Here is a 14,389-nt window from a genome sequence, read left to right as displayed (position 1 = left end):
AGGGAAGGCATGAGGCCGACGGAGTGGCGGTTCTCCGTCAACGAGCGCAGGTCCCGTGGATGAACTTAGTCTCATCCAGTCACGGGCTGCTCCGGTCCCGTCCCTTCCCCTCCTCTGAGCAAGGACCGCGGCGCTCTGGCTCCTCCACGGTTCCGTGACGGGCTCTTCTGCTGGCCAGGGCTCCCACAAAGGCCGTGCAACCGAGGCTCTTAGGGAGAGCGCCTGGAGGGCTCCACGCCCCTTGCAGGCCGCCTCACTCCGCTGGCCTGGATTCTGCCGGAGCTCCTTCTCATCTCCCGCAGGCTGTTCTAAGAGGAGGCAGCGGCCGAACGGATCCATGGTTTGCTACGGAGCAGTTTTTGCAGTCAAGTGGCAAGAGCCGCTTCCACTCTGGGCCATCAGTAACGTTTTGGGTTTCCGTTGTGAATTTCTAACGGCCACTAAGCAAGTCGAGGCCTGCCTGCCTGTCCCCTTCCCCACCAATCAGTTCTTTATTGATCGCTGCATTCTCTGGGACGGAAAAGGATCCTAGCAGGAATGGATTTATGCGCTTTGGTCAACTGTCCCCGTTGCCCTAATCCAGGTTTATTACCAATGATCATCCAGAAGGGGAGAGCTGATTCATGCTAACCAGATTGTACGATCTTTTTATGGTGGTCATTAAGTGAGCGTTACAGTTAAGGGAAGCCATTGTTTATTATGGGGAGGATTTGCCTTTGTTTTTTGTTTGCTGGAAATGGGAAATAACCTCAGCAAAACGTTTTTCCAGCAAAAACGTGGTCAATTGTGGTCACCTAAGAGAAGGAGACTGCAAACGGCCGTGAAAGGTGGGGGGGCGACAGTCGCCCACGTGACTGGGGCAGAGGAGGGCAGCCATCCGGATGTCAAATCCAGGTTGTAAACACCTGATTTCGGGGTTTGTTGGAACTTGGAGTGGTTGCTAAGCAACCGCTCAGGCCTGCCTACAGAACTGCTTGCAGGGTGTGTTGCCTTTGCATGGCTCTGAGTTTAGAGGTGGCCGAACACAAAAGATAGGCCCCAGGTGAGCCTGTGGGGCTCTGAAGGACGGACAAGGCTCCCTTGCATCAGAGGGAGACGTTCGGCTAACAGGAGGTTGAAGGGCGTGGCCTGCACGCCCCAAACCCCCTCCCCCCTCCTTCCTTCCTTCCTCCCTTCGAGTCCTGCACAGGCTTCACTGCATTTTAGGAGCCAGGAAAATCTCCATAACCAGAAAAATGGGCTTTTCCTCTCGTTTATACTGCTTGTGACCTGAACGGTGTCAACAGAGCCTGCTTAGCTTCTCTCTGTTTTCTATGTTTTGACAGAAGCGCTTCTTCTTCCGAAGCGTTGTAAGAAAAGCTTTGGTTGAAATGTTCGGGATTAAGCAGCTTTTGGAGAGCCCGAAGACGTCCCAGCCAGCACCACAAATTTAGAGTTGGCACCGAAGAGAGTCGGACGGCTGGTCTCCCTGGTCCATTCCACCTGTGAGATACTTGTAGCAAACCGCTTCTCTTGGCACACCAACTCGAATCCTCACGAATGATGCGGGGAGCCCAAATTCAGGAAAGTCAGAAAGTGAGCTCATCCGACCTCAGTGAAGAACCACAGCTGAGTTCCCACCAGCCTCGGTTCCTTTTTCTCCCCCTGGCAGAGATAAACTTACCAGGCTGTATTTAAAGAGAAAGGTGAACGGAAGAGAAAGGTGTTTATAAACCACATTAGTCTTGTTTCAACCGTTATTTCTTTCCATCCTTTAAAGAAAGCAAATTTAAATCGCTTGCATCTTTTTAAAATCTGTCTTCCACTGTTCATTTGCACTTTACCTCATTCTCAGTTAAGGACGCGGAAGGAGATGAACTTTTGCTATAAGGGAGTTGCGAAGAATCCGAGGCCCGGTTTCGCTTCTTCAGTGGCTTACAGGCATCGGAGAGACCTGTCGTGGGGGTAAAATAATTGTGGTTTACAAAGAGAGCTTAAGAGTCCCTGGGCCTCCTTTCCTTGAGGTCAGAAGCCAACATCGCCTGACTGAGAAACGGAGAATTTGCAATACTCTTTTGAGATCCTCACAGGGCGGAATCAGAAATATAAATAGAGAAGCAAATATAGGCACAATTAAGAATAGTTAAGGAACAACGCATGTAGCCTGTTTGCAATCTACCATTCCATGGGTATCCCCACCTTTTCCTAAAGACATGGATGGATTTGGTCAATAATTTGTTATTGAAGTAGTAGATCTGCAAGTTTTTTAAAAAAAATATGGGGACTAATACTCCTATCTATCCATCTCTATGTGTCTATCTATCTATCTCTATCCATCTGTCTCTGCTTATGTCTGTCTATGTATCCATCCTCTGTCTATGTCAGTCTTTCTATCATCCATTCTTTTCTATTTTCATTTGTCTGTCTATATCATCTATCAATCAAATCTTTCCTTCTCTCATCTATCTACCCCGTTTCTCTGAAAATATGACCTACCCTGAAAGTAAGTCCAGCTTGATTTTTTATACAAGCGCCCAATATAAGCCCTATCCCCAAAATAAGCCCTAATTAAGATCCCGCCCACTCCAGGGTGCATGGGTAAAAATTAAGCTAGGGTGGGGATGAGGGAGTAGAGCTGCCCTACTACTTACCTTTGGACAGGTGTAGCTAGGCCTCACACATCCCGACACCTGCCTTGCCAGCCCATTTCTTCTGCAGTTGGCAAGAGTGCTAAGCCTTTCTTGAAGGCCTCTGGAGCTGACTAGAAAGCTCTGGATCGATCCAGAACTCTGTTCTTGGCTGCAGAGGCCTTCAGGAAAGCCTTGCTGGCTGCAGAAGAAGTTTCTGAAGGCCTCTGACAGCGAAAAGGAGGCCGGGGACAATGCGCACAAGTGAGGTGAGTCAGTAGATGGCATCCCCCCAAAATAAGACCTGGTGCCTTTTCTGGTGGCAAAATAAATAAATAAATAAGGCAGGGTCATCTATCCATCTATCTATCTATCTACCTAGCTATCTATCCTATCCTATCCTATCTAATCAATCAATCAAATCTCTCCCACCCAGCCCTCATCTGTCTCTGTCCATCCAGTGACAGAAGAGAATCCCACTCCCCAATTCCAAGAATCCCGCAGGGTTTTCCCACCCCTTCCTGACCAGATCTCTATCTGTGCTTCGGGAGAGCCAGGGACTCTCTCCGCATAGACCTTTGAGTGGCTGATGGGAGGCTAAAGTGAGGGGAGAGGGAGAAAGGGATCCCAATTCAGGACCCCCCCCCGCCTTCAACAGATAAAAGGCGTGTCCTGCTTCCCAAGCTTACAGCCATATCTGACCGGTGCCACGTCTCACGTCCCCAAATTTCAGCAGCCACTTTAAACAAAGGAGCGGAGAACCTTTTTAACGCAAGAAGACGCAACAACCCCCCCCGCCTCTTCTTCTGACTCCATTACCTGGCTGCTTCTTTTGTGAGGTTTCTGTGACTTTAGTGGAGTTTGTTTTCGCTGTTTTGTCATTGCTCGTTTCCCTCTGTTATAAAAAATGGGGGGAAAAGGGAGAGAAAATGAAAAAAAAAAAAGAACCCTCCTAATTTAGAGAAATTGAAAGGAAATAACAGAAGAAAATAACCACCTCTCTGAAACAGACTCTAAATAAAAATACGATCTAATAAAACAGACATTTAATTTTAAAATAGTGTGTTTAAAGTTAGGACTTTTAAGACTTCTGTGATAGGACTAATTAGAACTTTCATTTAAAATTCCGGATAAATATCTTTTTCTGAACCTAATGTTTAGTTAGTGGATTGGGTGTAAGTTTGTAAAAAACAGGTTACTAAGCAAATGTTAACCTTCCTTGAAGGTTAAAAACAAATTTATTAGCAGCACCTCCAATTGATAAAGGACTTACGATTTGTACGTACAGGTAGCCTTTGGCTTACAACCGGTTGACCATTCAGAGTTAGGACACTTCCGGCTGTCAAAACGTCACGCCTCACCCTACCAGACCTGTGGCTGCATTTTGGCTGCTAGGCAACCAGCTCACATTTACGACCCGTTGCAGCATTCGTGGGTCAGGAGGCTGTCGGTTGTAAAATTGGGTCTGGTCACACTTACAAGTGAAATTCTGTTCCCAATGGAGTTGTAGGTCGAGGACTGCCTATACAAGGGTAGAGTTGCTATCTAAGCTTCCTATGAAGATGGCTGGGAAGTTGTGTGCAAAGGGGTCTTCTTTTTTTTAACCCTATCGAGTTCGTAGACGCGCAGGGACAGGTAGCTTACCTGTAAAATCAGTTCCTCAAGTCACCTTCTGTACAGAACAGCCCAAATCTGTGCTTCTCAGTCAACCAGGCCACGGTTGTCCCAAAGGGGCTTTTGCAAGAGGCAACCGGACTTCCTTGAAGACGCTTCACTTCTCATGCAAGAAGCTTCTTCAGTTCTGACTGGGTGGTTTCATTCCCTACCATCCAGTCAGAACTGAAGAAGCTTCTTGGACAAGAAGCAAAACGTCTTCAAGGAAAAACCACAAAGTCCAGTTGCCCCTTGTGACTAAATCTGTGAGCTAACCCAGTGTCCCTGACAAATGATCTCATTTCTCTGGCTTTGTAAAAGGATACAAGGAAAGGTTTACTAGGAGAATGCGGGTTAGTTGGGGTGGCTACTCAACAGTTGCAACGATTGTTAAGAAATCCTGCTTAATACGTGCTGGTATCCCTGAGTGATGTGAGGGACGGACAGGCCGGCTTTGCAGTTCTTCCCATGGATTAAGATGAACGCACGAAAGGGAAGCTACAATCTACTCAGGAAATCATTAAAATTGGGCACCAAACGGTGAGGTTGCAACCGTTTTATCACCTTTAAGACCCAACGTTCATGTTTCTTTTAACAACAATGGACACACCTTCCCTGCCTATCATACGGCAAAGTTGTAAGAAAAAGAAAAACACACAACGTTTTAAAGGGCTAATCCTGCTGCAGGTCAGTTCACAACATAGGCGTTCAAGTGAGATTTGAGTTTTCATTTCGAATTCTGCTGGATCTTTAACATTTCTGGATGCATGAATTGTTGCTTGCGCACCCGTTCATCAATTGGTTTGACCCTGCATGTGTGAAGTGTTGGAGGCAAATATACAATTCAAGATAGAAAAAAAACCCACGACTGGCCATCTATAAAAAATACAGCTGAAAGGGCATTTAAAAAAAATCCCTCAGGTTCCTGGAGGCAGTAGCTTTTCTGTCTCAGTTGTCCACTATCATTATGGAAGAAAGATTCAGAGAAGAGACCCACAAATGCAAGATATGAAATTAAATATGTTTTTACGCCCACTGTACATAGTTCGATGTTTTAAAAGGAGCTCTCTGGTTAACCATTCATTTAATGGGTCAGTCCATCAACTGGTCACTCCATCCAATTAAACCACCCACTCGAGTGAAGCGGAGTGCTATTTTGACAGAACAAAGTCAAACAATCACGCCGGTTGCCACCATTCATGGCACCCCCCCAAATAAGCCAAGGACATAATTACCTTCTGATAATTCTTCTTATCCATTCTCAGCCTTTTTCTAGATGCTTCTTGCACTTCAAAATCTTCTGTGGGTTTCCTTGTCCTCTTTACAGGTTTCCTTTTATTTCCATATAAGTTACCTTGGAGTAGGGATGGGGAAACTTACATGAAAACAGTCTGAGGCGCATTTAGAAATTATCTCGAACCAAAGCAGTTACGTTACTCTTCTAAAACAGCTGGATCATGTTTACTAACCCTAGACATCTTGCGACTCCCAACTTCTCGTATTAAAACTAGCTCTGTGATACACACCTACCAGAGCTGACCTTACATACAAAAACATCCTACACCTATCTGTACATTTCATATTAATTTCTCATTTTAATTTATAAGCGGTAGTTTTGCTTTTGAAGTAACTTTTTAAAAGAAGCACGCTAATGCTGTATAAAGCCATTATCCCATTTCCTGAGAATATTATGTGATAGAACATCAACCTAAGGCTAGGAAAATATAAAGCAATACATGTGTTAAGTGAATTTGTTTTATATAAAGACCAAGGAGGGGAGAAACGTTTTAGATAAGGACCGTGAAAAAAAGATTTTTAAGAACCTTGCATATTTATACCTGAAACCAGCGGGTCTGAGTAAAACCCATTTGAAATAATAATAAAGTTCCATGTTACAAACTTTAAGGCAATTATCACAATTAGTTTATATAACCTATTTCACTAATTCTCCTTTGTATGTAAAGATTCTATTCTCTATCCCCGAAATTTCCTATTCATGTATAACGTAACTTTCTAATTAAATCTTGATTAAAAATCAAGATTCTTCTGCTGGCAATTAAATTTTCTAGCCTCAAAACAGATCTTGCTATCCTGTAACACGTTTCTTTTCAAAATGTGCGTGGATAACTTGTTCGTTTCCACGTGCCAATCAATGGTGAAGTTTAAGTTCAATGGGAGAAGCTATGACGTAGGCCAAGGTTTTGACATAAACTATATCGACATGCAAAAACGGTCTTTCACAGAGCCCTAAATGTGCCCCCGAGCCTGAAGGTCACCTTATATCAGTGTAACAAACTGAGGAAGCAAGAGGCATTTTAATTGGATCGTAAGAAGAAACTACCATAAAGCTGGACAGGATTTTGTACTACAGCACTCAAATATTTAATTCAAGATCCATAAAAACGCTAAAACTGAAGGAGCACAACATTTGAGAAAAAGATATATTATTGAGCAGTTACATGAAAGGCACACTTAAGTAAGGGTTACTTAGTTTAAAATCAATATTACACAGCACAAATTTAAATTACTTCTGGATCTTGATCTTCGTTTACGTGATCCTGGAAAGACTTTACGTATGGCCTTGCTCAAACTCCTTGGGGCTGAACCTTGAGAGATACAGAATGTTGTGTAGTCTTGTTTGTTTGCTTTTAAAACCGACACCCACATATTTTATACATTGAGACAAAGCATTCAACTTTCCCCACAAGTTGTCAATTCACACACAAATAACAAAACTGACTATAATTTTAATACATATTGTCCAAAATTGAGAAACCTTCCCAACACACTCTCATTCTTCCCACCTTTCCAAAGCAGCAACCTGTTATCTTAAAGTTTCTGTCATAGTCCAATGATGTTATACAGACTATAATATTAATACTGAGAAACAAAAATATGGCTTTTGTGTGTGCGTGTGTGTGCGTGCCTTTAGGCACATCCACTCTTCCAAACCTGTAGCTCATCGGGATATTTAGCTAAATGCTTTTGTAAGGATGGAGATCTGACTCCTGCAGCCTAGCCACGTCCCCCAGCACTACCTCCACCCAGGGCAGCCCTGGAAACATTTAAGCGCTGGGTGTTTTTGCACATCCACAGATCTCAGTGATTGCAAACCCAGGGACACCGCTTCAGCCTCCACTTCAACATCAAAAACAGGAGTTACGCTTAGAGCGAACGTTTCAAATTGAAAGAGTCTAGCTCTTAAATTTCTTTCCAATCTCCGTAATTCTCATTTCGTCGACAGCGATACAGGCGGCGGCTGCTGCTTAGAGACAGGAGGGGAACGAGACACCAGAATATCTACAATAGATTTACACAGAGCGACTTCGCAGAACAATGACCAAGAAATGTAGACATGATCGACTTTTCTGATTTAAATTTAAAAAAAAAGAAAAAAAAAGGAAAAAAAAAAGGAAGAAGAAAGGACCGCATTCACTGCTTTCTCAGCACAACATCCCAAAAATTAGAAAGGAGACAGTGAAAGCTGATCTTCCCTACAGGCTGTGAACCATGTGCTTAATTAAACATGACTACGTCTATTAAATTTCTTAGTTAGAGTATACTAGCACAGTTTTACGTTTACCAGTGTCTTCTTCACATTTGGGAGAGGTCACTATGGCAAATTTTGTGTTATAGCGTGTTTTCTGTTTTTCACTAAGCATGTTCCACTGTGACTCCAGCAGCTCTTCGATCTCGTCGCACGAGGCCTCCGGATGCTCAGCCACCACCTGGGCGGGAGAGACAGGAATGAAAGAGGGAAAAGGACCCCACCCCGGGCCCCCATTCCCAGCTTCCCCCACCCCCCAAAAAATCTCAAAAATCCCTCCTGAGAAGGTTTCTACCCCCCTCCAATTTATTTATTAGTTTAACTTTTAAAACTTTGTCAGATGACGGACATGTGCCAGGGGTGTTTTTTCAAAAGGCAGCAGGATTTTCCGGGGTTTTTTTTTTCCCTTTGTGGCTCCCAGGAAGCGAAGCGTCTTCAAGGGTGAAAACCCAAAACACCCGAGGGAGTCCAGCCGCCTTTTGAAAAATCTCCAGAGTTTAGTTTAGTTTCCTTTATTGTCCTTGCGCCTCGTAGGGCGAAACTAAACACCATCTTCAGGACATGGCATGACCATGAAAATAAACACAAACACACCTCCTTTGCGTTCTATACAATTGGATGGAAAACCCCTGATATGGCATGAATGTTGCACTAGACAGTAGAATTCAACAGAGGTCCTGCCCTGGGAGAGAAGCTCTTTTTCAGCCTGTTTGTCCTTGTTTTTATTATTGTCCTGTACCGTCTGCCAGGTGGTAATAGTTCAAAAAAAGGGATGCCCAGGATGAGATGGATCTTTGAGGGTGTTTGGAACTTTCTTGAGGCAGCGGGAGCTCTAAAGCTCTTCCAAAGAGGGGAGAGGGCAACGCAGGATCCTCTGAGGGGCAATGACCTCAACCCTCTGGAGCGACGTCCTACCTGCCGCTGTGCAAGAGGGCAAACCCTACACAGGTGTGCAGTCAGTTAAGACGTGCATTTATCCCATGCAGGTAGAAACTCAACTTGCCAATGCACAGTGCAGGCTAATCCTTGAGGTACCACCGCAACTGAGCCCAAAACTTATGTCAAGCCAAGTGAAATATTTGTTAAGCGAGCTTTGCCCCACTTTATGACCTGCCTTGCCACAGTTGTTAAGGGAATCACCGCAGCTGTTAAATTAGAAACACAGTTAAGTGGGACACGCAACCATCGTAAATATGAGTCAGTTGCCAGGCACCTGAATTTTGATCACATGACCAAGGGGGATGCTGCATCGGTCGTAAGTGTGAAAAACAGTCACAGGTCACTTTTTTCAGTGACATCGTAGCATTGAACAGGCACTAAATTAACTGTTGTTAAGTCGAGGACTCCCTGCACCTAAGTGAGACAAACCCTTCTGATTCTGCTACAGGACCCAGATCTTAAAAGGCCCCACGCACCCCCACCAACAGAAGAGGCACCAACAGCTCAGGAACAATGGGAAGGGGGCGGGGGGGGTTCAGGTGTGCCAATACGACGTCACGCGAAAACCCCTGCAACTGGCAGATAAACACACCTAACACAGGTGGCCCCGATTTATGACTGCTCATTTAGTGGCCGTCTGAACTTACCACAGCCCACCCCAGGGGTACTTATGACCCAGCATGCAACAAAATTTCATTTTAATTTATGCCGATTAGCGTACATTTAAAGTGACAATAAAGCTATTCTATTCTATTCCATTCTATTCCTAATTCATATATTATTCTATTCTATTCTATTCTATTCTATTCTATTCTATTCTATTCTATTCTATTCTATTCTATTCTATTCTATTCCATTCCATTCCATTCTTTCCTACTCTATTCTTATTTTCTTGGGCTTAGTTTTTGGGAAGAAAATAAGGGTCAGGGGAGGAATTCTGCCTCTGCCTACCAGCATTTATCAGTATTCATCTAGCTAGTGTCCTGTCAGTGTGTGAGAGAGTTGATGGCTGTTTGGAAACTGAAACAGTATTTGCTGTGGGAGCACAAAGGAGACAGCAAGGAGCCTGGGTATGGCTTAGCTCAACTGTTCTGTACTGAAGCTGCTTGGTGCTGTGAAACTGAATCTCCTCTCCTCTGCTTCTGTGTTTTGCATTTGGAACAGATTTCATTCAGGCGGGGAGGGGGACTAGAACTCAGTAGTATCAGAGCCTGTTAATAATAATAATACTCTAGGAAATACTCTAAATGCTCTGAGGGTCATTTATCAAAATCCTTTTCTAGTGAGCCCCTAGAAGTCAAGAGAAACCTACGGGCCAAATTTCAAGTATGTAGGCTTTACAGTTCTGGATATTTTGGGATGATGCGCGAGGGGCCTTTGGCTTTTGTGTTCTATTCTGATTGAATACAATTCCATCCTGAATTCTATTTCATTCCTCAGTTCCAAAATCCTGAGGGCTGCCCACCCCCCAAAACCATCCGACTGTCCGTGTTTACAGCTGTTTACCTCCCAATTTAAACTAAACTCTCCGATCTGCCACCTTCCGAAGGCGGGACAAGCCCTAGGGACGATTGCAAAGCTTCTTGGTCCCTGGGCGAGGGTGAAGTGCCTGAGAAGGAGGCAAAGGGGGTTCGTGGCCCCCAGGGGACCCCCCTCTGGACCCCCAAGAAAGGAGGGAAGCCTCCCCACACGGACTCTGAGGGCACCAACCTCGTCTCGGTGCTTCTGACAAAAGACCAAGAACTGGGGGACTCCGTCGCTTTTCCGACTGCGGGCAGCGTAGGGAATGGCCTTCTTCCTACCGAAAGCCGCCGCCCCCCCTGTGCCTCCTCTCTCCTCCAGGCTCCTGTCGGGAGGGGCGAAGCCTTCCAATTCGCTCGGGCAGAGCGACTTGGTCCTTCTCCCTCTTTTGGCTGGGACGTCGTGTTCTTTGCTGGATTTCAGAGTCTGAGAAAGATCTTCATCCGAATAAATTTTATCCATCTCTTCCAAGGACTTCACCACGAGTCCAGCCTCCTTCGCCACCTGGGGGTTGAGGACCGGCCTGCCCCTGACGTAAATGAAGGTGTACTTCGCCTTCCTCTCCTCCACGGACATGGAGAAGGCGTCTTTGGCCTGCTTGACCCCCATCTCCCACTGGGGACGCAGCTTCCCCGACACCGGCTTCAGCAGCTGCAGGGAAAAGGTGAGGGGGGGAAAAAAAAGGCCATGGAGACCAAGAACGGAAGAGCCCCCCTCCCCCCCCGTGAATCTTGGGAAAATAACAATAACAACAACAACAATAATTAATACTAATATTAACACTAATAATATCTAGAACGCCGTAACCAAGTTGCTAAAATCACTGGATACTGTGCCCAAAGTTTGGATTTGAGTATAGTTAACAACTCCTGGGACCATCAGGTTGAGAAGGTTCTGGAGAATGAAAAAGTCAAGATCTTGTGGGACTTCTAGAATTCAGACTGACAGGCACTTGGCCCACAACACGCCTGACATAACAACGGTTGAAAAGAAAAAGGGCTGGTTCATTGACATCGCAATACCCGGTGACGCACAAAATTGTAGACACGCAGCAAGAAAAAAAATCACAAAGTATCGGGACTTACAAATTGAAGTTGAGCGACTTTGGAAAAAGGAATCTTGTGTTACCCCAACTGTGATTGGAGCCCTTGGAGCCATACCTAAAGGGCTGCCTCGCTATTTGGAAATCCTGAATTTATACCCCGATTCTACAAAAAGCCTCCCTACTTGGAACGGCTTATATCCTCCGACGTAACCTGAGCAACTCCTAGGTCCTTGGTTAGGACTCGAGCTGTTGAGCTACCAACCAGCCCCAAAGGCTGTGAATCCCACTAAAGATTAAATAATGATGACCGTGATGATGATGGTGACTTCGTCCCTTCGAGATCAAGGCACCACAAAAAGGCTATTGGGAAGCAGCAGCAGGCGATGAGCGAAGCCCACAGGCAGCACCCAGGAAGGTTACCTTGATCTTCTCGGCTTTGCTCATGGAATGCTTGGCACTTTCCTGGCACAGCTCCTCAAACTGCTCCCCTCCTTTGAACGCGACCAGGCTTTTTTCAAACACCCAGGCCCGTTCCGGCGCATCCCCAAAAAACTGCACGTGATACTGGCGAAAACTCTTCTTCTGCCCTGAAAATAAGAGAGAAATCAGAGCCTCAGCTCCAGGGAGCCTCACGCCAAGGATGAAACAGCACCTGGCTCCTGTAGGAAGTGAAACGTTCTCCCCCCTGTTTTCTGCTGGGTTTAATACCAGCCTGGCCTCCGAGTCCTGGGTGGGCTTCTCTGTCCTTGGTGACAGCCAGGATGGAGGCCGCATTTGGAGAGCTCACCTCCAACCGCTGGAAGAACAAGCCGACGGAGGAAGACAGAGAATGGCTCCCCCTGACATGGCAGAGCGTAAAAACCCTTGGCTGAAAACATCTGAATGCGCAGAAATGAATAGACTGACATTAGAAATTAAAGAAAAAGAAGGATCTGAATATTACGCGGTACGGGAATTGTTTTATAAATGGCTGGAAAATGAAATTAATTAAAAGGGATTAGACGGAATTATAAAGCTGTAAGGGAAACTAGTGTAATAGATATACTGAATATTACTTATATATATGAGAATGTACTGTATATAATATAAGTAACATATTACTCATATTATATATATGGGAACATAGCCAGCAAAAACACGTCCATTTGAGAGAATGGACTTGCTCAACAACGGTGTTTCGCGCCTGCTGTAAACATGGTTGGAAGATGAGGTCCGTTTGTATGGGTGCCTCAACTTATGACCACGACAACAGACGGCTGAAACTCTGGTGCCAATTGTGACCGTTACTCGAGGATCCAGACTCTTTCCCGCCTCCTTAAAGCCACTGCAAATGCTTGAAGTAAAGGATTCTGCGTTGCTCTTGGACTTCGCTCTGTGGGCGACCGTCCGAAACCAGGGGCGGCCTAGGAGCAAGATGCCCCCCCTCTGCCCTCCTCCCGCAAAGGACCTACCGTTGAGCTTGGTGAAGCTGTGGAGCAGAGGGTCGGTGGAGATCATGCAGGGCCACCACGGATAGCCAGACACCTTGGACCAGACCACGTCTCCCACGCTGTACTTCAGCAGCTGCACCTTGTCCTCCTTTCCCGGCACCAGAGGAGAATCTTCCTCATCTTCTTCTTCAGCAGAGATCTTGGGGGAGGGGGAGGGGAAAGGAAACACACCCACATTCTAGCAAGGAGAAAACTTCTACAGCCGAGTGAACCCAAAACTCCGCGGCTTCTTGTTAAGACCAGCGTTGTTAGGGGTTCCAGTCACAATTAAGAGCCCTGATGGTGCAATGGTTCAAGTGCAGCATGGCAGGCTAAACTCTGCCCACTACCAGTTCGATCCTGACCAGCTCCAGGTTGGACTTAGCCTTCCGTCCTTCCTTCCAAGGTGGATCAAATGGGGACCCCGACTGTTGGGGGGGCAAGACGCTGACTCTCTGAAGCGCTAAGAGGGGGCTGGAAAGCCCTGGGAAGCGGCATTTACGTCTAAGGGCTATTGATATCTTCCTTCCTTCCTTCCTTCCTGTTAGAATGCCGTCTTGCAGGTTAACTCTGCCCACTCTTTAGAGTTCGATTCTGACCAGCTCAAGGCTGACTCAGCCTTCCGTCCGGGTAAAATGAGGACCTGGATTGTTGGGGGGGCCAGAGGCGGACTCTGTGAACCGCTTAGAGAGGGCTGTGAAACACTGTGAAGTGGAATTTAAGTCTAAGGGCTATTGCTATAGTGCTATTTCCGACCTGAAAGTATACAACAAGGGTCTCCAAACTGGGCAAGTTTAAGACGTGTGGACTTCAACTCCCAGAATTCCTGAGCTAACATGACTGGAGGAGGAGGAATTCTGGGAGTTGAAGTCCACAAGTCTTAAACTTGCCCAGTTTGGAGACCCCTGGAATACAACATTCTTGGAGGCACTTTGGGCTGTTAGGAGAAACAGGTTAGAAAGGCAGCCAAGATTTCGCTTCTGATGCTCTGCGAAATCCTCTGCTCTTCAAGGAGGGAAAAGGATTGCTCTTTAGGAATGAAAAGGTAGCATACAGGCAGACCTCGGCTTCCGACCATTCACTTAGTGGCCACTTGAAGGTGCCATGGCACTGGAAAAAGCAACCCATGGCTGTTTCCCCCATGCCCATGCCCACGGTCACATGACAACCTATGGCAAGTCAGGTTCACTTATCGGCCATGTTATTAACTCAGCAACTGCGGTTATTCACTTAATCCTTGCGGCAAGAACGGTCGTAAAAATGAGGCAAAACTCACTTCACAACGATCTTGCTTAGCAACGGAAGTTTTGGGTTCAATTGTGGTTCTGTAAGTCAACGCCTACCTGGGCATCTGAAGAAGAGAGCTTCTTTGTTCGGCTTCTGTGGGGAACTATGGGCCTGGGGTCAGCAATACGGAACGTGCTGCCAAGTTGCTTCAGATGCCAGGGACTTCCAAGGCTTGAAATGAGCCAATTCCTCCTCAGGAAACGGGAGGCCCGGGCCTGGAGGGACGCACCTGAAGCCCTCCGGAGACGGGCCCAGTAGCTGCCAACCTCCGGAGAGTGGCCCCAGAGAGTCAGGGGAATGTGGGGGGGGCGGGGAAGCTCGG

The 14,389-nt window shown here is 46.2% G+C and overlaps 1 protein-coding gene across 2 annotated transcripts in view; it reads right to left on the bottom strand.

Annotated features, from left to right (window-relative positions):
- NSD2 (nuclear receptor binding SET domain protein 2) overlaps positions 1-14,389 on the bottom strand; it is a 47,522-nt gene that overhangs the window by 16,727 nt on the left and 16,406 nt on the right. Inside the window, exons 3-10 of one of the 2 annotated variants that reach the window (XM_087938101.1) lie at positions 12,763-12,940; positions 11,732-11,898; positions 10,456-10,917; positions 7,843-7,987; positions 6,788-6,865; positions 5,495-5,613; positions 3,426-3,501; positions 1,824-1,933 (exon numbers count right to left, since the gene is read on the bottom strand). In XM_087938101.1, coding sequence (XP_087794227.1) covers positions 1,824-1,933; positions 3,426-3,501; positions 5,495-5,613; positions 6,788-6,865; positions 7,843-7,987; positions 10,456-10,917; positions 11,732-11,898; positions 12,763-12,940 — 1,335 coding nt within the window. The remainder of the gene's footprint in view (positions 1-1,823; positions 1,934-3,425; positions 3,502-5,494; positions 5,614-6,787; positions 6,866-7,842; positions 7,988-10,455; positions 10,918-11,731; positions 11,899-12,762; positions 12,941-14,389) is intronic. The other variant, XM_026720448.2, reaches the window with a different exon arrangement.

Source organism: Pseudonaja textilis, chromosome 8 (genome assembly GCF_049901715.1).
Source record: "Pseudonaja textilis isolate UNSWEBS1 chromosome 8, rPseTex1.2, whole genome shotgun sequence".
Taxonomy (NCBI): Eukaryota; Metazoa; Chordata; class Lepidosauria; order Squamata; family Elapidae; genus Pseudonaja; species Pseudonaja textilis.
This window is presented reverse-complemented; position numbering and strand designations above follow the sequence as displayed.